Below are 24310 nucleotides of genomic sequence, written 5' to 3' on the forward strand. Positions count from 1 at the left end.
AGGAAGGAACTTCTAGAGAAAGCTGTTGTTTCCCACGAGGAGGCAGGTTGCAGCTCCAGAAGTGTGGGTGGCTGTTCTCAACAATACTTATTTCCCAATAAGACAAAGGTTTTACTCTTGAGAAAAATCCTGAAACTGTTATTTGTTCATACACGCTGCTCCTGCTAAATTATGTTAATGGAAGGAGTTTAAATATTGATAGAAGAAAATTAAACGCAATTATGATCAGCCATTTCTTTTGATGTCCTTTTTGCATTAGCCACTCCATAAATATTTTAATAATTTCATTTCTTGAATGTTTTTACATCTGCACAATCTTATCTTGTATTAAATTGTCCTGTTGGATTGGTGCTTTCCTGGGTGCAGAGTCATGATGGGGGTTATGAAATGCCTGCTCTCCCTTTCATGGCTGCATCCAAATTTATGCACTTTCAAATTAAACCTGTGCAAGAAGGGATGATCTCCATTTTGTAGGGGCACTGCAAATGCTACAAGGTATTTTAACATGAAGGCAGGTCAATCAAGCTATAATTGTCTCTAATTAGCGCTTGCAGAAGCTGTAATCTTTTTATAAACTTTCAGCTGGGTGAAAAATTATTTCTTGCCTGAAAAACCATTATAAATTAATTTCCTTTGATTCTGTAGGATATGAATGAGACAAGCACATGGCCTCGCACAGGAAGGGGCTCTTGCCAATTAAAATGGGACACACAGAGCTCAGAGTGGTGTCCAGGAAAAAACAAATTGTAAGGCAGTTGATGCCAAAGCTCTTAGTTGAATGGTAGTGAAGGCTGCTTTGCCATTTCATACAAAGGTGGGGGGTTTTATGGGTATTTTTGAGGATTTTTCTATTAAAAATGCAGTTTTACTTTGTGGTGAGCCCTAAAGTGGATTTCTGGTGCTTTTGACATTCCTTTCACTTGCATACATCTGTGCTGTTTCTATCTGCTTAGTATCTAGCTGAGTTAAGTAGCTACTGAATGAATAATATTTCCATTTTAGCAAAGTTTGGTCTTGTTTTTGCTGCTTACTTCTCTTCCCATGCATATTAACTCTTTGAAAACTTGAGTAAAATGCTTTGAATTCCTTTCATCCTGTTCTTCTGCTGGAGGAGATATGGCTTTGGTGGGAAAATGGTTAGGTTTGCTTTTTTGTTTTGGTTTGTTGGTGGTTTTTTTTGTTCCTGGTACCTTTTTTAATTTCTTCCCATCATTGGCTCTCCAGTTCTGTATATAAAGCACTGTGGAAAATACAATGTAATATTAAAATAAACTGAACTTCAAAGAAAAAAAAAAAAGTGCAAAATTCTACCAACCATCTTTCCTTCTCTTTATTACCAACTAGATTTGTCATTTGCTTGGATCTTCAATGAGTATCCATCATTTGTGCAAGAGGACAGCCGTCGCTTTGTGTCTCAAGAGACTGGTCACCTCTACATTGCCAAAGTTGAGCCATCAGATGTGGGAAACTACACCTGTGTTGTCACCAGCACGGTCACCAACAGCCAAGTTCTGGGGTCACCAACTCCTCTAGTGCTGCGCACGGATGGTAGGACCTCCCTTCTTTGTTCTGAATAAATACCACATCTAGTTGTCATTTTTTGGTCTCTTACAGCACAGCCTGTCATGCCTTCTCAATGCTGGTTGCTTTTCAGGAAGATGAGCTATGTTGTGTTTCATGCTCCTCTTCCTCTCCTCTGCTGGACAGCGGTTTCCCTGGCTGATCCCTGTTCTTCTCTTTCGAAGTGGAATGTGAGAGAGAAAAAACCTGGGGTTTTGGATTTCATGTGATGTAATGCTAAAGAGAGAGAAAAGGCTTTAAAATTTTTCTTTTTCATTTGCCTCCTATAGGTGTGATGGGAGAATATGAACCCAAAATAGAAGTTCAGTTTCCTGAGACACTTCCTGCAGCTAAAGGCTCAACTGTGAAGCTGGAATGTTTTGCGCTAGGAAAGTAAGTTGGAGACTTCATGCTGAAAGTTGGAGGACATGAGGGTTCATTCTGGCAGTCATTCTGCTGGTGTTTTCTAAAAACTCTATTTTCATCATCACAATCATTGCCTTGGAATAAGAGGACAAAGAGTCTTGGAGAAATGTTTTGTTTTCTTTAGAATCAACATGTATATGTTTGCAGCACAGGAGTTTGCTTTTCAAATTATCTTGGCTAGGATCAGTGCAGTTTTGCATATATCCTTTGACCTAGCTCTGCATTCTCTGTGTAGAAGGAACTGCTGTTGAAGTCAGCAAGAATTGCATCTGAATTGTACTGTTAAATGTACTTGAGGCTTTCATAATATTGTTCTTCCTTTATAGCTGAAATAACGATTACAACACTTTCCTCTTCTGAATGGTATTTCACACACAATTGATATATTTATTCTTTCACAAATGATCTCAGAAAGCATCTAGGTTTCTGTAAATGTATTTACTTACCACTTTGAGGTTTATTTGCAGCAAGCTTTGTCAGCTGTTCATAATTTGAAGTGCCAAATTGAGAAGATAATCACATGCTATCGCTGTGGTTCCCCAGCTAGGTGAGGGAAGGTTTTAAAATCAGAAAATGAATGGCTGTTGGAGGATGGGAATTTCAGAAGACTTGCCTTGATTCTCCTTCCACGGAAGTCACTGGTAAATCTCACCCATCTTCAAGGAAGCTGGTGCTGTTATACAAGGAATTTTACAATCACTGGACATTCACATGGATATTAATGAAAAATTGGATACCACAAATAACAGGGCATAAACCAGAATGGTACATGGAAATCAGTTGTCATGGTGTCTGACCATCTGCTACGTGCACTATGAATCCCACTTTTAACACGAGCTTTTAGTCACTTCTAGGTTTTATTGTATATTAGTTTAAATATCTAATTTTGACAATCAAGTACTTTAGGCAAAACTGCTTAAAATCCAATTATTTTCTTTTTAGCCCTGTGCCTCAGATTAACTGGAGAAGAACTGATGGTCTGCCATTTCCAAGTAAAATAAAGCTGAGGAAATCCAATGGCATGATTGAAATACCAAACTTCCAGCAAGAGGATGCAGGGCTCTATGAATGTATAACTGAAAACTCCAGAGGAAAAAACATTGCGAGAGGACGTCTCACTTACTATGGTAGGAAACTAACTTTCCTTCTCTCTCTCTCTCTCCCTTCTTTACACATGAAATATAAACTGGTTTGGGGTGCTTTGTGGTTTACATCTTCTGCAATACCATCAAGCATTTGTGCTTAAAAATCCGTGGCATCTTAACAACTTGCAGAGAATGAGAACTCTGTGCCATGTTTTTGCATAACATTTCTGATAAATGTGCAGGCTCAAAAGGGTTGCTAAGAGTAGTGGAAAAAGTGGTTATGCTTATTTTTCTATGATGGAAAGACTTTTTTTAACAGTTCTTATTGGTCCATTGGTGAAACCTTAGATTTTCAGTCAATTGGATTTATTTGGGGGATCGTTTAGGCCTCACATTTACAGGAAATGCAAATTTTATCTTGCTTTAGGAAAAGATTACTGATGGATATTGTCAATCCTTTGCTTTCAAAACAGCCAATTTTATTTTTAAATGAGTAAATAAATGAGACAATATAATCTAGCATAGGATATGAAATAATATGAAATTTAATAGCTGGAAAACAGACAGTCTCTTGTGAATTTAAGGCTGTAGAGTGAAATGAATATCAGCAAAACCCATTGGTGCTGGTTAAAGCTAGAGTGATTTGCAACAAAGTGGTAATTGACATTTTTTGTTAAAGCCAGATCTCAGCAAATATAATTTTCTTTAGGTAAATGGCAATTTAAAGAATGTTTCAGCCTGGGCTTTGCAATGCTGTTTCTCATCCAGTAATAGCAGAGCAAAGATTTTTTTTTTTTTTTTCCAAGTTTTATGTAGAAGGGTAAAGTGTAACTACTGTGCAACTTCAGGGGAGAGTTCTTCCCAGTTACCACTTCTGCATGGGAAGCTGCTGTTTGCTGGAACACACAGGGCTGCTGCAAGGTGGGTTTTAGTCAGTGAAGATTTTAATTTAAGGCACCATAGATTTTATAAAGAGGAAAAGAGATTTCTCTCCACCTCAGCTTCCAAAATAGTAGTTACACTGAATCAGAACCTCATCATTGGAGATACTCCAGCTTTAGGTTGGACGAGGGGCTTTAAGCAACCTGGATTTTCCATATGCTAGCTGTAATTAAGTCTTTTTTCATTAATCCTGTGAAGAACATGGGGCAAAAGATCTAAGATGCTCCATCTGCCAGTGTCATCTGTCATTCCAAACTCAGCATTATGCAGTTGATTTGATAAAGTGACTTTTATTCACTAAGTGGGAGTTTCAAACAAGTTGTAGTTTGTCCATCAGTGTGGCTCGGTATTCCTACTCCTGTTTTAAATCTGGGCAGTTGTGAGGCAGATCAATGTAAACTACATACAAAATAGAGTAGATGTGTTCATTAGTCCTTGTAATTACGATAGTGGGCAACCTTGAGATATTTGACCTGCTTTTCAAGTTCTCTTTTGCTCATTAAAGGACACAGAGCTGAAATAAAGGATGTTGCTAATCAATAAAAGCAAACAAGGTGCAGTTTTGGGACAAGTAAATCAGTGTGAACATTTTCATTACAAATCCAGAAAGGGACTTAAACCCTCAAAGAGAGTTCATATTCCAATATATATGTCTGCCCATATTAGATTCATCCCTGATATGGATGTTTAGCCTAAAAAGAGTAATGAGACCTGTAATGGCATTCATGGCACTCCAGCTGTTTCATTTCATTTGTTCTGCTTAATGAAACCCACTCTGCAGAATTAAGTAGATTTAAGCAATCTTTCTTATTTTGTCATTTACTTTGTCGTTGCAGATAGAATGTCAACAAGTCTGTATTCAGGATAGGATCATTTCAACACTTTTTAATAATTTGGAGGATTTTACTTCTGTTTGTAGTTTAATAATGCTCTATGACTGAAGATGCCATCTTCTCATGGCTCACTGCTGTGCCTGGTATCAAAGCTCAGAAATCTGTCTGGTAAAGAAATGTAACCATATGCCACTCAGTCTTCCAGTAGAAGATCAATATTTAAGGAAGTTGTTCTAAAAGCAGATGAGGATTTGGGGGAAATTAATGCAACATACTGAAGACTTAGAATAAAAAAATACCCATCTGCCAGAAAGTACCAACACTGGCAAAGGTGGCACAGATCTGGGTGGTCATGTCAGTGGCTGCTGGTAAAACACTTGATTGGTAGAAGTGTAAGATTTGTCTGTTAATCTTATATAGAATAATGGAAGCATTACAAACAAATACCTTATTTCAACAGTGACAACATTTATTTTCTTCTCCTCAGCAGAACAAAGTACTTTTCCCAATAAATAGTACAAGAGCTGGAGTTAACATTTTCCAAGTTGTCAGAGTGAAATAGTGAGAACATAAAATCCTCATGGGGGTAAAAAAGTGACAAAAATTTTCCATGTGACTGAAAAAAAAGGTTTGTTTGTTTGTTGGTTTTTGGGTTTTTTGCAGATTTTAAAGATGCTCTGTAAATGAAACACAAAGCTAGTCCTAAACAAAAGCTCAAAACATTTCATTGCTATGAAGTGCTCTCCTGATTTGTTTTATGAGCTGAAACTATACAATTTGAAAATTGAGCTTTTCAGTGCATAAATGGTTTGATTAAAAAAAAATAAAATCACTTATGTCTTCTATCCTATCTCTTCCTCTTCTAATAATAATTAATTGCAGTCTTGAAACCACAAAGCACTTGAATATAGGCTCAGCTTTCATCGTGTCCATAGTTAGGTTCTCAAGAAAGCTTATAAATATTTGATTTCTGTGCACATCTCTAACTCTCTTCATGAAAAATAAAATTAGTCTGTTTTTTAAAAAATGTATTATGAGTTTTAAATATAACTCTTGACTCATAGTCGAAGTTGATATTTAAAATAGATACTCTAAAACAGATATTCTGAGGTTTTTTATAACATTATGAACAGACTATTCATCTTCCTTTTTTCTCATGATGGATTTTACCAAGAAAAGCCCAACATCAAATGTTCAGTTTATTGTCATTTGTACAGTTCCAACATTTGTTTAATGCCAGTTTTCTCCTCAGGGGAGTTCAGAATGTGCTAAAAATAGGACAAGATTATCTAACTTTGATTGAATATAAAACCTGAATATATAAATAATTTGCTTTGATTTGTCATAGCTATTGGTCCTTTCCATAAAGAGATAATAGAAGAAGAAAGAATTCATGCAGATGTATCATGGCATTGAAAAATGAGAGGAGATAAAACAATTAAATTCCTGAATTTTATTTATTTTTAACATGTAACATGGCAGAGATAACATAAAGCAATTAATTTAAAGTATACTCTCTATTCTTTATATAGAAATATATTCTTCATTAACACATGCTGATTTAATGGAACTTTTGCTTGTTGGCACCAAGGTAACATGTTTAACTTGGGGGAAAATTGCTGCTGCTGTTCTCCTTGTGGTCTGCAACAGCAAAGGCAAACCTCCCAGTAAGACCTACATGATTTTCTAGTGTACAAAAAAAACACCAAAAAAAAATATATTTGGGAATTTTTTTCTAATAATCTACCAGCAAAGCTAGACTGAAACTGCATTGTTCATGTGTGTGGAAGATCCTCACTCAGAAATTAAGCCTCACATCTTCAAAATGTTAAATACACAACTAAAAATTACTGTAGAATATCAAGGAGTTTCATAGTTTGATCAGCCTAGAGTTTAATTGTCAGTGCTGTCTAGTATTTTAATTGCCTTGCTACACAGACAAATTGTTACTCTTTTTTAACACTAAAACCTTCCCCAGTGATGTAGAAATTACCTGTTGTTTGAGAGCTTTTTTCTTTTTGAATGAAGGTCAAATAATGGACATCTTCAGGGATGAGTTAGATGCTTCTCTAGGCTCTGTTGTTTTACCAGCAAAAAAGATTGTTCATGTTTAAAGTCACTTGGGAGTTTTGAGATAAAATAAGGTCCATCTTTGCTGTAGGCATCAGTATGAATGTCACAGCCTGACTTTCAGATATACTACCTAGAAAAATGAAGGTTACATTTTCTGGTTGGTGTTTTTCTCAGTTTGCTTCATAGCTGCTTTCTGTCGCACTGTGGAAAGTTCCTTTTGACTCTGATTTATTGCCCAGCTGCTGAGCAGTCCAAAGGTATTTTCAGAGGAGATTTGCAGACCAGCTTTTATACTGTAAATTTCAAAGTAAAGATATGGGTATAAACAGACCAGATCTTCTGTGCAAGCCCCAGGTAGGGACAGTTCTGGAAGAGCTTCCTTTAGACCTTGGTGCTCTCTGGGTGAGCACAGTGCCTGGACACAAGTCATGAGCCTGAAGTTCTGCCTTTCCTTCATGCTATTGCTGTGGCTCACAGAATTAACAGGAATTTTTTATTGGAGTCTACTACTCTGAAGGAAATTGCATGTAAAAATACCTGCTGAGATGCATTGTGCATGGTACCCCACAGGTCATTACAAAGTAGATCTCAGCACAGCTTCTGAACTTTTCAGCCATTGCTTCCAAGAGCTTAGTCACAGTCAGTCATTGCAGATGGTTTTCATTCACACCAACCCCCAGAACAGTCATTTCAAAGGGTTCTTAAAAGTCTAAAAGACGGTTCTTGCTTTCCTTATGGCCTTCAGGGGTGCCCTTGAGTGTAATGAAGCAATTGTTGTTTTCTTCAGGAAGACCTGCTTGGCCTAATTAGCTGTAAGGATGTTCATAGCCAGCAAAAGAGGTGACCAAGTCTCCTCCCTGGGATAAATACTTGTGTGAAGCTGCACACTTGCATCACCTCTTGCCTGTGGGACCCTGGGCATTGCAAGGAATAATTTAGGCAAAAGCAACTGAAGCAAAATATAGGCTGGTTCTTTTCCAAGTGGCTGGCCATGAGGCTGACAGCTAACCTGCTTCAGAAAATCACTTACCTACAAGTATGTTGTCCTAAGGGATCTTTGTGTGAATCTTTCATGAAGATTGCACAGCAAGTTCCTGAGAATTGCTAATATGACCTCACCATGCAGATTCCTGTCACAGTCTCAAACCCTGCACTACAAACTCCATTAAAATTAACTTCCAGCCTCTCAACTTACAGGACATCAACTTTTTTTTCATTTAAATGAGCACACGTTGCCTGCTTGCCTGTTCCTTGCCTAAGGAGGAAGGAGTGGTGTCTCCTCAGGAAGATCAAAGTTACACACCAGGCCAATGCAGTAGCTCCAGGAGAGAATGAGGCTTTGTTCCAAAGACACTAGTTTTCCTTCAGGAGCACAGACATGGCAGAGCTGGTGGAACAGGCTGTTCTAAGCAGGTAACATTTGCCTAACAGTGACTACACCTCAAGAGGAATAAAGCAGTAGACTCAGAAATTCAGGTGCAGCAGGCAGAGCTCAATGGAAAGGGCAGTGTTGGGCTTGGAAAGTTACACTTCTGTTCTGAGAGGGTGTGTAGATCTCATACATGACCTTCTGTCTTTTCAATTTTGAACTGGTTGGATGAACTATTCTTTTTCAAACACTTCCTAATACTTTTTCAGCCTTTTTTAAAGACTTTGTGATGTGGCAGATTGAAAAGGGTCTTTTTCTTTCTTGCTGAATTTCTTCATCAGTAATTTGAAGAGAAAAAGGGCCATCTTCTAGAAAATCACTGAAGTCTACCCCAACACTCTCTGTGAATGAACAAGCACCATAAATTTCTCTCCTAGGGGCTTAGGAACCTCTGTTCACTTCTGGTTTGGGTGGTTGTCTTGCTCCCACACTTTCCAAAAACACCCAGTTTATCATGTCTGCTGTGGAGATTTGAGAAACCTTCCTATGGAGACTGACATAAAGAGTCCTAAAATTTATAGGTTTTTTCATTGATGGAATTGAATCCAAGATTTTGAACTTGACAATAGCCTGTATTTAACCTACTTTTGAGTGGAGATAGGCAGCAGATGTGAAATACTGCAGATGTATGGATCCATCAATAATTCAGTCCCTGTTGTTGTTGCATAAATATTTAGGCATGCCAAGTGCAGGAAGCATGTCAGCATGGAGTGTCCTGAGCTTTCATCCCCTGGACACATGGGGCAAATGTGCCAAATGACAGTGAGATAAAGCAATGACTCTTTCTTGAACTCAAGTGTTACAAGATTAACTTTAAACCAAAATTATTATCACTAAGAGAGTACCTTTGTCTGACAGGAAGATCAGGTTATCCTGGCTTTCAGAGCTGACTTTGATAAAGAGAGTGTAAAAATATATCATCCTCAAATCAGTGAAAGGCATTGATCCTTGTGAGGTGTGAGGGGTGTGCAAAACAAAAGAAATATCAGGAGGTTTTGCTTTCAGCACATGCTGGTTCTATTCCAACACCTCCTACATTAGTATCTCAAGGAATACACTGTAGTAGGTTCTTCTGTGAGAAATTAATCCTGAGTATTTATCCATAAATCATAAACAGTATTAATCCTTGCTATAAGAAAAGTGTGGCACTGTACATGGTCACCTTGATTATCCCTGCATGCAGGATATGTGATGGACAGAAAAACTGTGTGCTAGAAAAGAGAGTCTTTCCTAGGAATGAAAGGAATACCAGCCCTCATCCAGACCTTGGGCTGCTGATCTTGTGCCTGTGGCAATGGAACAGGATCAGCTCCTGGCTGTGCCACAGACTTCCCTTAGGGCCTTCTCTGCTTCCAAAACTCATCTTTTAAATTATAATATTTTCCTGTATCCCAGAATCACAGAATTTTTTGAGTTGGAAGGGACCCTAAAGATCATCGAGTTCCAACCCCCTGCATGGGCAGGGACACCTCCCACTAGAACAGGCTGCTCAGAGCCCCATCCAACCTGCCTTTGAAATCACCAAGGCCTTTTTTTTTTTGCCCCCTCGACTTGTTTTGATCTGAGTGTGTTAGGACAGCTTCCTAAATTAACCATTTAGGAATATCTTTAAGGTAGTCAGATTGATTTAGCTCTGTATTTGCAACCAAGTTTACTTCTAATCTGTTTTCTCCTTATTCAGTGCCCAGAATTTATCTTTCCTAGGAGAAACAGCTTTTATTGAGATTATAAACTTTCTAGTAAGTTGAAAAAAATTTAAAGAAAATTCACACAAATGAGCTATAAAACATTGTTGTCTAAAACAGCATTAAAGGAATAAAGTACTGTTGTCTTTCCTGCACTGATCTTTATTTCTCAAAGAGCTTTTTTTTAACCCTATGAAAGTTGTAACTGATGTTTAAAACTTTCATCTCTGCAGTTTTAATTGTACTTTAGATAATTATGAAGGATGTTTGGTTTTGTTGTTTGTTTTTTTTCAAAATGCAGTGATTTTTATGGGCTTTCTTAAGGCCATATTCTTAATGCTTTGCATCATCCAAATACTGTGCTATAAGTAATGCTTTCAAAAACAGTCTCATGTGTTCATGTATTTCTCCAGTTAAGTATTGACCAGCATTAGAAAACAATTCAAGTAGTGTTTAGAACTAAGGCTGACATACAAATGTAACATCCTTTTACATTTTTTCAGGACTTAGCATTATTTCTTCAATATGAATTTGATTATTTAGCTGCATAAATTATTGAATTCCAGCATCACCACTAATTTCTTTATTTTACATTTACCTCACTTTCACAGTTGTGTTGTTTAATCATTAGTGATTTTAATCTTGGTTCCACTAGTTCAGCTCTAGTGATCTCTGATCTCAATTCTTTTCTGGTTTAATGAAAATGTTTAAAAGGAAGAGTAATTCCTTTCATGAGGTGACTTGAAGCAGAAGCAGTGGGATCCTTGCCAGATCCTTGCCATGTAGATTAACCCTTTGATTCCCATAAGGAACAATAACTTGTAAGGATCTTTGATGTTAATTTGTGTTTCATCTGCAGCAAAACCTCACTGGATCCAGACAATAAAAGACCTGGAAGTTGCTGTAGAAGACACCTTATACTGGGACTGCAGAGCAAGTGGGAAGCCCAAACCATCATACAGGTGGCTGAAGAATGGAGACCAACTGTCAATAGAGGTAACATCCCATAAGGAAAAACATGGTGCTATGTAAAATTAACAGGACTTCATATCTTTAAGGTCCCTTCCAACCCAAACTGTTCTATGATTCCATAAATATAAGAGTTCATACAAGTCCACATAATCACTCATGAGAACTATTTGATACTGGTTTTCATGTGTTTGTCAAGATTATTCACAAGGAAAACTTCAAAAGCTGCAACGCCAGAAACACAGAGACAAATTATGCTGGACAAAAATATCCCGGCTAAAAGAAGATTTAAAAGCAATGATAGAACCATACAAACAAGTATAAAAGGAAAGACTGGAGAAGGAACTTAATTAAAGGCATACATTAACACCTGTAAATAAGAGATAGAGAACTTAACATGATTTTGTTGTACTTGTCATAGGGCACCATTACTTGGTAGAGTGAAAGCTGAGCAGCAATGCAACCTGGGTGTGTGCTTTGGTGGAGGGTAACGCAGTTAGTGAGAGGGAAGAGAGGCTGTGCTTGGGAGGTGAGACATTTGGTCTCCAGATCAGAAATGCAGAAATGCATCTGATACCTGTATTGATTTTAATTCTCACTGCTTCCTTGGGAAACCTGCCCACTTCAGATCATCAGGAATATGAACTGTGGGCACTTCCCCACTGCAGGAAGGAATTTGCCCCTTGGCCGATGCCTTGTGCTCAGTGTTGGCACCTACGGTTGAAAAGGAACGAGTGACTGCTGAAGAGAATTTAGTGAATGGTGATGAAAAATGATCTAAGCACTGAAAAGCACTTCTTAGCGCTCAGAGAGCTGCAGTTATGTGCTCACTAAAAGGAATGGCAGTGTTTTGTGGACAGGTTAAGTGAGGGAGTACAAAATCTCATCTCGGTGATTTAAGAGCATTGTTACCATATCACACAATGTCACCCGGGTAATACGTTTCTTGAGCTCTGTTAAGTACAAAAATACCTTCTCTCATTCAGTCATCTCATCTCTCTGCTCTGAGCACTGCTGTCCTGCCTCTTGGCATGATGTAAGGGCACGAGCGTGACTGACTCTGGAAACATAGGGGGCTGTAAACCAGAGACTAACTCTTTGAAAGCCAGTGCTGAGGAGACATCAGGAAAGGAGTTCTCTCTCTCATGATCTGTTGTCTTCAGCTCCTTGACTGCAATAATTCCTCCTCATGCTGGATCTTCTCCAGAAAAACCTACTGGGGTTGTTCAGCTTAGCTTGCCTGTTCCAGAAACACATCTGTTAGGAAGGGTAAGAAGAGCAGCTTGGGATGCTAGAGGGTCAAGACTTAGGCTTAGGGATTTTGTGCCTTGTCTAACTGGCTGAGCACCTTGCACTAAACTGGGAAAGGACCTGCCAAGGAAGGAGCTGAGCTGAGCTGAGCTCTCCTGGTTGCCCACAAATACCCAGAGTCACCCTGCAGTGAGGCCAACACTTGAGTATGTGCCCTTAAGAAAAGGCAGCTGAGCCACATCCTGATTGCTTGTTAAGCACTTTTGCTCCAAAAAAACCCAGAAAATGTTTATAGGAAATAGTTTGTTCTTTTTGATTTGCTACTGTTTCTCTAGTTTTCCCCAGAGGAGAAGCTCCTTTGGTTTTGTCCTCGTCACTGGATTCTATTCTCATCACCATCCTTCAAATTAATCACTTCTTACTGGAATCATATAACTTTCCAAAATTAAGTGAGAAGAGCCCTGTACTTCAGTAGCTTTGTCAGCTCTAGAGCACTTACATATGTGTCTTCCATGTAATGACTCTTGGTATTTTTTCTGCATAGTATTACAGAGCTTATTTGCAAATGGCATGTGTGAAATCTCTAACTGCAGGGAAATGCCAGGGCCATCTGTGTAGTTTGGATACTCTGGTCTGTTGTGAGGAGCCTAGTATGATTTTGTCCGTGTTTCTGGGGAAATACAAGGGTATTTGAAATTATGAAGCCTCTGTGATACTGAGCAATTTTGAAGAATGGATTTCATACCCAGTGCTGACAAGTGTCCATATCTGATCACTGTTGCCATACCGTGATGCAGTCATTTCTCATTATTATGCTGTTACATTTACCCCATTTTTTTGTACTTCTGCTGTCCTATTGATATTTCTTACTTATTTTAAATTTTTCACAGGAAATATATCATCAATAAAGGTATTTTTCTTAATATTCAGGGAAGGATCCAAATTGAAAATGGTGCACTTACAATATCAAATCTAAATCTGACAGATTCTGGCAGATACCAGTGCATAGCTGAAAATAAACATGGTGTCATCTATTCGAGTGCAGAGCTCAGAGTTGTAGGTAAGATTTTCCTTTTTCATCAAAACACAAACCTCATTCTCCCTCTCCACACCCCCTCCACCTCCCTCATATCCCACCTCATCATGATCTCAAATAAAACTCACTCAGATGCTGTCGCTGAAATAAACATTTTTTGTCGACCTAATATCTTTACGTGCAGTGCTGAGGAGTTGACTCCTGCTTCCAGAGGGTTTACAGTCCAATCACTCATTGCTTTCAAACAGAACAGAGCTAAATTATTAATTAGGGGAAGAGCAGAGCTGGGGGCTTGGACACAGGCCTGAAGATTAAAACTGCTCCTGTGGTTTGGAGGCAGCACTAGCTCAGCACATCCATCAGCTGCACTCACCTGCTGCACCCAGGGGAGCCATGGCATTTAAAAGCAATAGGCTGTTCTCATGTGCAGCCTTTCTTGATGGAGGGGACAGGGAGTTGTCACTCAGTCATTCAGACAGGCTGTGAGTCTGAAATAGTGACAGCCATTTGTTAGAGGGAAACACTGAACTCGGGCCTTACGTGCTCATATGCCTGTGTGATTTCTGCCTCCAGCACAGACTGATCTCAGAACTGGGCCTGTGAGAGCAGTGTGGTTTGGGGCAGGAGTTCTTTCCTTTTTATAGTTAAGGTTACAGTCCATCAGCAGGCTGCTCCTGAAACCTTGAACTCCTCAAATACTGCACGTCCTCTCCACGTTCGGTGTTGGCGTGGACAGAAGCCACGTGCCTTCTCTAAGCTCTTACTGAAACCTGTACTGTTGTGTCATCCAATAGATCTGAGCTGACATTGCCCTCTCACACAAAACCAGAAGCCAACCAGTTCCTTGAGTTGTAATGGTGCTGCTGGTGTTGACTGCCCTCCCTGGGCTCAGACAGGCCATGGACACTCAGTCAACAAAGCATAAACCTGGGCATGTGCTTGATGCTTGTTGGGTTCAGGGGCCTTCAGCTCAGGTGAAGTCAGTGTCATCTGTGCTTGCTGTGTTAGGTGAGGTACTTTGCACAACTGAACCTCTACTTTGTACCAATATAAGGAGGAGAAATGCATCAATGTCCAATAGATGTTCTGGTTGAATTAATTAATTCATGTTTCTAATTATGTTTGGAAGCTGCAAAGTATGTAAGTGCTAAAGAGTAGTATAATTAATATAGTTAAAGGTGCTTTGTTTCACTTTTACCATCCCTTCTGTTGCAGCTTCTGCTCCAGATTTTTCCAAGAATCCCATGAAGAAACTGATCCAGGTCCAAATAGGCAGCACAGTTGATTTTGAGTGCAAACCCAAAGCTTCCCCTAAGGCCAAATGCTTCTGGAAGAAGGGAGGTGAGCAGCTACACGAAAATGAAAGGTATCCAGTTATATTGGTTTATTTGTTTTAATCTGAAAAACTTGTGTCCTTCTATGTAATTGTGTGGTCTGTAGATTCAAATAGTTGTAAAGTCTCTCTGAAGTCTTATCTTATGAGGGGGGCTGTTTGGTTGCTTTTTAATTGTCAGTGTATCTGAGCTTTCTTTAAGGTCAATGGCCACCTTTTATTTTCAGTTTCATGCCGTTCGCCTGATTGAGAGAGAAGCAGATATTGATAGAAAACTGGAATGCCAAATTTATAAAACAGTTCTTCAGCAAAATACTCCAAAAATGCTGGCAAGGGTGAGGCACATTACAGCCCTGGTGATAATGGGCCTGATGAGAAGAGAGGAGATTTTAAAAGAAAAAAAATAAGTATGTAGTTGGCCAAAGTTAATAACAGGGAGGTCCAGAGTAGCACTTTAACTATTCTAATGTTTTTATTTTTCCTGTTAAAGTACTGACTGTTTTTATGGGAAAAGTTATTACAAAGATGGCTCAGAATTGTAGGTGACACAGACACAAAAAAACCCCAAAACAAACAAGGTTTTGCAAGTGATTGCAAAATGGACCTCACAAACCCAAACACTTGAGCTGAATGATGACAGATGAAAATCAATATTGACAAATGTGTGATACACTTAGGGAAGAAAAAGCCAAGCTGCAAAACTGCTTGTATCCAAGTGTTGTAAATTAACTGTGAACACTTAGGGAAGTGCTACAAGCATCACTGTGCACAGGGGGGTGTGAACGTCTGCTCAGTGCACAGGAGCAGACTGGTGAGATGGTTGGGGCAGAACAGAAAAGAACTTCTAAAATTTTGTTATGCCATTAGAAAAACTCATGGCCTTGGATATTGTGTTAAGTGCTGATCATCTTCACTCAGAAGTGTGCAGCAGAGTTGGATGAAAGATGATGAAAATATTGAGAAGGGTGACATGGGTCCTGAGTCAGTGCAGCAACTGAAAGGGTTAAGATACTATGACTTCAGGCACAACTAAGAGGTGTGTGAAAGAATGAGATGTGCACTCATTATGGATGTACTTGTGCCTGTTGTTCAGATGGAAACAGAAAAAGAAATGCACTTTAATGCTCATTTCAAGGAACCACGAACTTTATATACCAATGGTAGCACAGGTTGCTGCTGCTTTTGTGTTTACATGACAGTGAGTATATTTTGGTGTTGGTGATTCTCAGTTTGTATTTCACCCATGTCCTCTTCCAACAAGTAAACATTTTTCCAGCAGTAATCATTAAAGCATTATTGACTTAGTCATAAACTAAAATTCCAATGGGCTACTGATTTAATTGTATAACTGAAGTATAGAGAAGTGTTGCACTCCTCTGTGCTCTGAAGCAGCCCCTTGCTTTGCATATCTCCAGCATGAGGGATTACTGCCTTTTCAAGCCTTTTGTTTTACCTGTCAGTATTTGCATAGACTGAGAGTTTCAAGCAGTGAACTGGGACAGGGAGAAAAACCCTTGGATAAAAGGTGTAATTAAGATGGTAACATGCCTGATTTGGTGTGAAACTAGGCTGTTTGGTACTTAGGACATCCCAGCACTGCCGCACTCAGTGCAGGCTGTGAAAACCCTGAGGAGCAGAATAAGTATTAGGGAGCTGTTTGCCCTGAGGTCACCCTTTCTGCAGCTGCTTCAGAGTTAGATCCAGGCTGCAGTCACAGCAGCAGCCACAGAAAGTCATGGGGTTTGCCTGGGCTGTGAGGGCAGGGGGTGTTCCTCTTGCAGTGCGGGTACCACCCTCTGCTCACAAGGGAATGCAGGGATAATGGTACCACCGAAGGGCCCAAAAGTCCAAGTGTGAGCCTGGGATCTGAAGGGGGATTGCCATGGCAGTGTGTTGGAATTCCAGGAGTGCATCCCTGTTCCTGTAGAACTTGGTGTTGGGTTGTAAACTTTGTGTTAGGTTGTACAAAGCTGAGCCATTCATCAGGAAGCTGTATCTGACCCAGGTGAGATTCTTCTAGTCCTATTCCTGTAAAGTACCAACCACATGGTGGATTTGTTTAGGAATTTCAAAACACAGAAGATGCTACCAAATAAGTAAAAACTTAGGCTGCAATTGGACCATTATTTGCTCCATCATAAGGCTAGAGCTCTCTCCTGGTACCCAAAAGGTTTGGGCACTTGCTCTCATCTTGATCTGTGCAGCTTTGGCTCTTTTTTCACAAGGAACACAGTATTTTTCATGTGTTCAAGTGTTAAGTGTTGTCAGTTGCAGCAGTTTGGCAGATTAGGCATCTGGGAGAGCTTTCTGTCTGGGCAGGCATCTGGTCTGGGCTTAATGCTTTCTTTGGGTTGCCCTTCAAAAGCAGTACCCACCAGTTTCATTTGTGCCTAAAGAAAGTACTTCTCAGCTTCTGAGCATACGTGGTGCTGCCTGCCTGGATTTATGAACACAAATGATTGGCTTTTAGTTCTGCAAAGTGCAGGTATCTCCAAAATACACCCCAAAGTGTCTCTGACTACATTTCAGACAACACCCTGTAAATGGCTCACTAAGGAAATGTAGTAATGAGCCAATAATCCTGAATTAATCTAAATGAAGTACACTGGCCTTCAGAGAAAAGCAGAAATGCAATTCTTTGCAGAAAGCACTGGAGTTCATTACTGTCTGCTATGAATAATTGCAATTCCTGAATTTCTTGCAGTTTTACAATTGTTGCCGTTCAGGAAGGGGTTGCCAATTAGCAGCACATTTTTTTTTGCTTCAATGGATTCTTAGTGTTTTGTCATAAGAGAACTTAGGTTTTGCTGGAGGTACTGACCACATCACTTTAGTAAAGCCTGAAAGATTTTCATTTTGATGGCCCTGTTGCCTGCATTCTTAATTTATTTTTAAATGGTGCTGCATTTTCAGTATGTAGAAGTGTGGGATAATGACTCAGTGAATTTTAATTAAAAGAGCTGAATATGATTTGTCATGTGGAGGGAAGAAAATATAATTCAACATGGATTCATGAGCTCTGGGCTGAGAAATCACTTGTTGAAGAATACAATCTTGCTTCCCATTAGTTTTGCAAAGTATGTGCTTTTTATGACAATATCTTAAATAAAGACAGTAAAGAGTGGTGGGATGCAGAGAGCAGTGACTGTGTGGTGTGCACTGCAGAACATGCAGGAAGAAAGGCAGAAAACAGGAATTAAATGAACTGGGTACTGAGGGAAGAAATGCTTCTCACCAGAATGCAGTGTTGGCCCTTGGAAATAAATCATTTTCGGTGATGTAATGAGCACAATAATGAAGAATTAGCAAGAATGCTTTTATCTTTAATGACTGGCAGATCAGGTACTGAGGGTGCCTGCTGACCTGGCACAGGTCAGTTCTCACTCCATGCTTTGGTCACACTGTGTTATCACCACCCTGGGAGCAGCTTCTACTTCCTTTAGGCTGTTCCATGCCAGCCATCTCCTAAGGCCTTTAAAACGTTTCTCTAAAGTATATTTTACCAGCAGTCATTAAGCCACAACTGAGTTTGCTCTATTCCAAGTGAATCTGGAGCAGCATCCACCATGGCCATGGCTCCCAGGGGCTCCTGCTGGAGAGAGCAGAGGATGCAAACTCGGCCTTTTTCTGTGTTGAAAAGCTGGCCTGAGACACCTCCAGCTCCAGATGGAAGTGCTTTTATTTTTCTCTTATCCTCCAAAAAAGAGGAATTAGATACTTAGCAAAGGTTAAGTACATTTGATACTAGTTTAACTCATCAAAAACAGAAGACAAACCCAAATATGCTGTGACTGAGAGACCCCTGTAACAGTTTCTTTAAATGTTGTATGTATAGATACAGTTTGGAACTGGTCTGTAGTACTGGACAGTTCCTGCATGTTGCCCTTAGTGAGATGTTCTGTGCTCTGACTGGAAACAGCCTCTAATGGAAAGGATTTTGAGATCATGTGGATTGTTGTTTCACCTGTAAACAAATAAATCCACCTTTGTTCCTAGTGTTTCCAGATTCACCAAGACTAGAAAAAGGCAATAAGATGCTTCCAACTTTAACTTTACTAAAAGATATTCCAATGCAATTCTCTTAAAACCAGTTTCAGCATCTCAAACTGTGGCAAAGTGATGTCAAATTAAGGGGGGAAGAAGAGAAATAATTCCTGATAAACTGTTGCATGATTCTTAGAAGCATCAGCACTGGTTTTGTCTTCCCTACAGTTTGAATTAAGTATTTTTATTTCATGTTGTGTTACAGTTTGAAGCACCTTGATGTGAAAGTAATGCATTTACTCACCAGTACTTCAATAGGAACTTTTTTTTTGTACTGACTTTCTTATTAATCTGGTTTAATTTAGTTGGAATCTGATTGATATATAAAAAGGCAGGTTTGACCCACTTTTCCACTGCTCCTTTGTAATGAAGTGTTACGAACTGGAAAGTGGTATCTCTGTGTTTATTATCATATCAATAAGGATCTAAAATAGTTGTCTTTCCTGCTGGATAATCTAACAAATATAAAAGGCAGTGATTACCTAGTTTGATTATTTTTTGTAATAAAGAGTTGTTACAGGAGGATGAGCAAATTTGCATTAATTAACAGTTGCATTAATGACACTAAATTTGAAGTGGTAGCTTTGTGGTCTTGGCTTCTGAGGCATTTTCTGGCCCTTAGTCATGTGTATGTGGTTGTGCTGCACCAACATTTCAATTTGACAGGATTTTGGTCAGTAAGGTAGAACTATGCAGACTTCTAGATGATGCTGTCCCAGTTCTCCGAGCAAAGTAGGTGCAGGGACAGTGAATGCAGAGTAGCTGGAATGTTCCTACACAGCAGATACTGAAGTTGACAGATCTCAGATTGGCACTCTGGAACAGCACTTCTCCAGATGATATTTGTTTCAGTATCTGTAAATATGAAAACTTGGTGCAGTCTGTAACAGTAAAAGAGTTTATCAGTATGAGAAGTACCTGTGCCTGCTTCACAGTTGGATTTCTCCATGGTCCGTTATGGCTAAGAAAAATAGAGCAAATTTTAATGTCATTAATAAAACCTGACATACTGGACAGAATTAAGGAGGCTGTAGCCCCACTGCAGTCCCTCAGCTGCCTGGGAAATCTGCAGTGCCAACTACGTGCTCCTAGTTTGGGTGGCACAGGAAGACTCTCATTGTTTTGCCAACATGGGCCTCTCAAGTCAGAAAGTTGCAGTTAGTGAATCCCTGTCTCCATTCTGTTGACCTCAGTCAACAAGTTAAAACAAGGCTGTAGGTTTTCTGAGTTGGGGTTATTTTATGCAATCCCTTTGACTGCTGGGGAAAAAAAATAAAGTTCTTAAAGATTGATTTCCCACCATGTTGCTCAAGAGTTGGCAAGAGATGATGAATTTTTCAGTGATGTTTTGATCTGGTGACCAAACAAGTCCTAAATCACTCTCCAGTTGTGCCAATGGTGTATGTCCCAGAGCATTATTCCACCAGTTGTCTCAGTTTTACATGACTAAAAGTTTCTGCCATTTGCCAGTGCATCAAAGGTGTGCAAGTTGTTGAAAAAATGGAATTCACTTTGAAAATTGTTGGCCTGCAGCAAAATGTATTGGAAAAGCTCTTGTATGTACAGGGAATGCAAAGGATGTGTTAGTTTTTTGTGGTAGAGACTCAGATTGCTGCCTGGCAGCAGAACAGCCACTGAACAGTTGTTGTAGCTCAGTGTGTGAATATCCAATACTTTAAAAGCACAATAAAATCCTCAGTTTGTCCTGTTTCATCAGGAAGGGGGTAGAGCTGTTTCTGGGTTTGGTGTTTTCGTAGTTTGTGCTGCAATTACTGTTTTGTAACTGGAAATGTAAAGGGTTTCTCTTTTAAATTTACCAGTAAATATTTCATTTGGGCAATAATCTTTTTCTAGAATTGATTTGTTGGTTTGTGGTTGTTGGTTTTTTTTGAATTCTGAAAAAAACCCTTCATTCTTAATTGTGTCTGGGTTTTAATAAGCCTGTTGTTTAGTTCTTTGAGCCCAGCTAGACTTGCAGGTATCTCAGAGCACTCTAAATGTGATTTGTTATAATTAAACAATAGATATTTTCTGGGTTAAATCCCAGTCCTGTTTCTTCCTTGGTTTGATCTTAGGCTTTGGGTATGTATTTGGTTTTGCATTTCTTTCTACTGGAAACTGTTTCGAAGTAGATGATGCAGCACAAGCTGTTCAAAATAGCTAGAAAGCCCAACAATTCAATAGCTTGCTTGCAGCCATCATTGATTTATTTTAACACCTTTTATTGATGCCATTTTAATTACCTGTAAAACGTATTAGTCATGTCTGAAAGACATTTAAAATACTTATAAACCATATGGTAAGATGTAATTAATTTTAAATCTTCTATCTAATATAAAGTTCAGCCAAACATTCCTTACAAATTTTCCAGAACAAGTTAATAAGCCCCAGGGAGGTCAGTTTGAGCCATTTTGGCTCAGGTATCTCCAAACCCTTTGGAAGATTCAAAGATGGTTATTTCCAGATGTAAACTGATTAAACTGTCTATTTATAATTTGTTTTCTCCCCTTAATAAGATGCTTTTGTCTGTCATTCTAACAAGGTGACTTGTTGTCACTTATAATTTGCATCTATTAATTTCATTGTTTGCCCACAGGAAATGTATTTTGGCTGCAGCATTGAGTGTTGCAGCATCTTGAAGAATATATAAAATGCATTTCAGAATAATTAAGAGAAACAATCAAAAGTTGTGCTTATTTCTAGAGTATGTTTCATTGTACAGAGCTGTGCAGCATCAGTGCAGCTGTGGAAGGAACCAGGCTCCTGCCTTCAGACATTTCAATGCAGTCTCTATGTAGCCTTGAGGATGAGGTGCTGTGAAGGGAGAGGAGCAGCATAACTGCAGGGCCACGACAGACCCACCACCATGGGCTGTGGTCTGGGACATGGGTTTGGAGGCTCAGAGGAGTTAAGGGTGAAGAATAAGATCACTGAACCCATCCAATGCTGGAGTCTTGTTCTGCCACCCTGATTTGCCAACTTATTCTCTGAAATACAGATTCAGGCTTTTAAAAAACTAGCATTGTAACACTGTATTATTTATAATATAAATCAGTATAAATAATGAATGGCAGCTCAGCTTCCTGGAGCATGAACCCTCTATGGGCCAACTTCTGTTCCAGCAATGCAATCAAATCAAGATGGTGCATTCACCAGGTGTGTCTCACCCTGTGCCTGCCTGCAGTCCTGAAAGTCTTTCCAGTCTTGCCCTGAAGCAATTCTAGTTACAAAATTGAAATTCTAGTTACAAAATTGAAATTCTAGTTTCAAAATTGAAATTCTAGTTTCAGTTGGTGCAGCTGAAAAAGATGGAGTTGATGTGGGATTTCTCCCTCTCACACCTACACAAACATATATATGAACACAAATATCTCTTACAACATTGGTCCCCTTGGTATCCAAAATGATGAGTAATACCACGGATGGATTGAAGTTCAGATATTATCAGTGTGTGGCCACATCATTTTCAAACAGCAGGTTGGTAATTGATGTAGTTAATTATATCTGTGGTAACAGAATGAGGATCAAAGCATTTTGTCTACAAACCAGTGCTGTGACTTTTAAAATCTCTTTGCATTTATTTTTTTCTTTTTAGAATCATGTTATTAAAGGATGGAGGACTAAGAATAGCCAATGTGACCAAAGCTGATGCAGGGAGCTACACCTGCCTGGCAACAAACCAGTTTGGAACAGCCAGTGGCTCCACAAACTTAATAGTTACAGGTAGGTGAGCTGGAGCACAGGGGCATGGGGAGGCCACCCACACTGAATTGCCAACTCTGCCACACGAGTCTGCACCAAGGTGGAGTCTGAGTTGTTTGTTGAAAAAATGTGGTGGAACGTAAATAGTGTGAGAAGTGACATATTTAACACTATTTGAAGATAAAAGGGTATTTGTTTGTGGATCTTTTATCAGTTGAGAGGAAAGAGACAGAGGAATTTTGTCTCTTTGTCCAAAATGCTCCTCCAATGTGAGGGAGTTCTGAACACTTTCCTCCCATCTCTCACTTCTTTAAATACTAAATAATGTAACTGTGATTGTTGGCTTTACTCGTAATTTGTGGGGGAAAAAAATCATGGCAATTAAAAAATACTCTAGGTAATTTTATATTCCAGTCCACAATCTGTTTAGCCCTAGGGAACTACCTTTACCTATGGAAAATGTGGCAGGAACTGCAGCTGCAGGAGCACCCAGGGACTCCACAGGCAGTAACAAAGTTTTTCAAAGGGGGATTTTGTACATTATTGCAGCTAAAAAGGTTCCTGCCCCATCCTCTGTCACCCATCCCGAGCTGCTGTCCAAGGTACTGGATTAAAAGCACGAGTGGTCTCTCCAGTGTAGCTGAAGGCTGTGTTTTCTCTTGATGTTCTCTTTTTAAAGATTGGAATGTCTGAAAGATTTTCCCAACTCAGAATGATCTGACATCCCGCTGTGTCCCACACCCTGTGTCTCATGGACCCAAACAGAATTATTTTGTTCAGTGAATTAACAGCTTCACATTTTCAGCCTGTGCTACTTAGATGATTTATGCCCCTTTTATGTACAAATAATTGAATTCCTGACAAAGGATTTCTAGAATGAAGTTTTACTTTTACAGTATTTACAGTACCTGAAATTTTTCTCTCTTAGTGTGATTCTTGAATAACAAGCAGCTATTCTTAATCACACAATTTATCTGCTATATGATGCATGGACTCAAGTACCCAATGCATCCTACCCTATGGGGATTTCTTCCAGTTTCCAGATGTAATTAGCTCCTTCTTTCACCTCCCACCTCTTCATTTCCCCCAGGGGCTGCTACTGCAAATTCCTGCTCCAACACATGGGTGTTCTTGCTGAGAACCACACAGGAGTGGGGATGTCACTGCTGTGGCTGCAGTGCCTTCAGTCTTGTACAGTGTGTTGGCCTGTACTCAGCAGGTTAAAATGTACCTTTTCAGTGTTGTGTAGCTCCCTCTGGGAAAGGTGCAAGGACACAGTGTGTTCCCATGAGAGGGGCTGGGCATTTATAGTCCAGCTGCATGATTTGAAGTGACTCATTATTCATCAGATTTGAAGAACGTGGTGGAATATTAGCAGCAAGCAAAGCTCAGCAGTACTGGAGTCTGGTAATTGATATTTCTGCTCTCCACAGAGCCAACCAGGATTACTTTGGCACCTTCCAACATGGATGTCACCGTTGGAGAAAGTGTTGTCTTGCCTTGCCAGGTTCAGCACGATCCAATCTTGGACATCAGCTTCACCTGGTACTTCAATGGGACGCTCACTGATTTCAAGAGAGACGCTTCCCACTTTGAGAAGGTTGGAGGGGTAAGTTGCAAACACCTTCTCTTCACCTGCCTTTTGCAGCACAGGCAGCCTTCTTTTCTGTCTTCTACATGGTTAAAATTAGGATGTTTCTTCTGAGTGTGTAAAATTTTCCTCTCTGGAGTGAAATTACCCATGGAGATTGGCTTGCTGCCCATAACCCCATAACAGACACTTTGGATTTTAGACCTGAAGCAGCCTAAGTTCCTACCTCTGGCCCTGCATGATTTTCCCTAAGATCACATGAAACCCAGCAATTACAGATAATTAACAGGCTATCTTGACACACACTTCATGAGCTTCAGCCTAAATCCAAACAAAAAAATCCCATCTTTC

General features: G+C 39.5%; 1 protein-coding gene across 1 annotated transcript in view; it reads left to right on the top strand.

Moving 5' to 3' along the window:
• The first annotated feature begins 2907 nt into the window (after positions 1-2907).
• CNTN3 (contactin 3 (plasmacytoma associated)) overlaps positions 2908-24310 on the top strand; it is a 34399-nt gene continuing 12996 nt past the window's right edge. The window contains exons 1-6 of the mRNA XM_009996934.1: positions 2908-3113; positions 10893-11029; positions 13184-13313; positions 14505-14655; positions 22262-22389; positions 23802-23977. Of these exons, the coding sequence (XP_009995236.1) occupies positions 3008-3113; positions 10893-11029; positions 13184-13313; positions 14505-14655; positions 22262-22389; positions 23802-23977 (828 nt within the window). The 5' untranslated portion in view covers positions 2908-3007. The remainder of the gene's footprint in view (positions 3114-10892; positions 11030-13183; positions 13314-14504; positions 14656-22261; positions 22390-23801; positions 23978-24310) is intronic.

The sequence above is a fragment of the Chaetura pelagica genome, unplaced genomic scaffold (genome assembly GCF_000747805.2).
Source record: "Chaetura pelagica isolate M959 unplaced genomic scaffold, ChaPel_1.0 scaffold24, whole genome shotgun sequence".
NCBI classification, from domain to species: Eukaryota; Metazoa; Chordata; class Aves; order Apodiformes; family Apodidae; genus Chaetura; species Chaetura pelagica.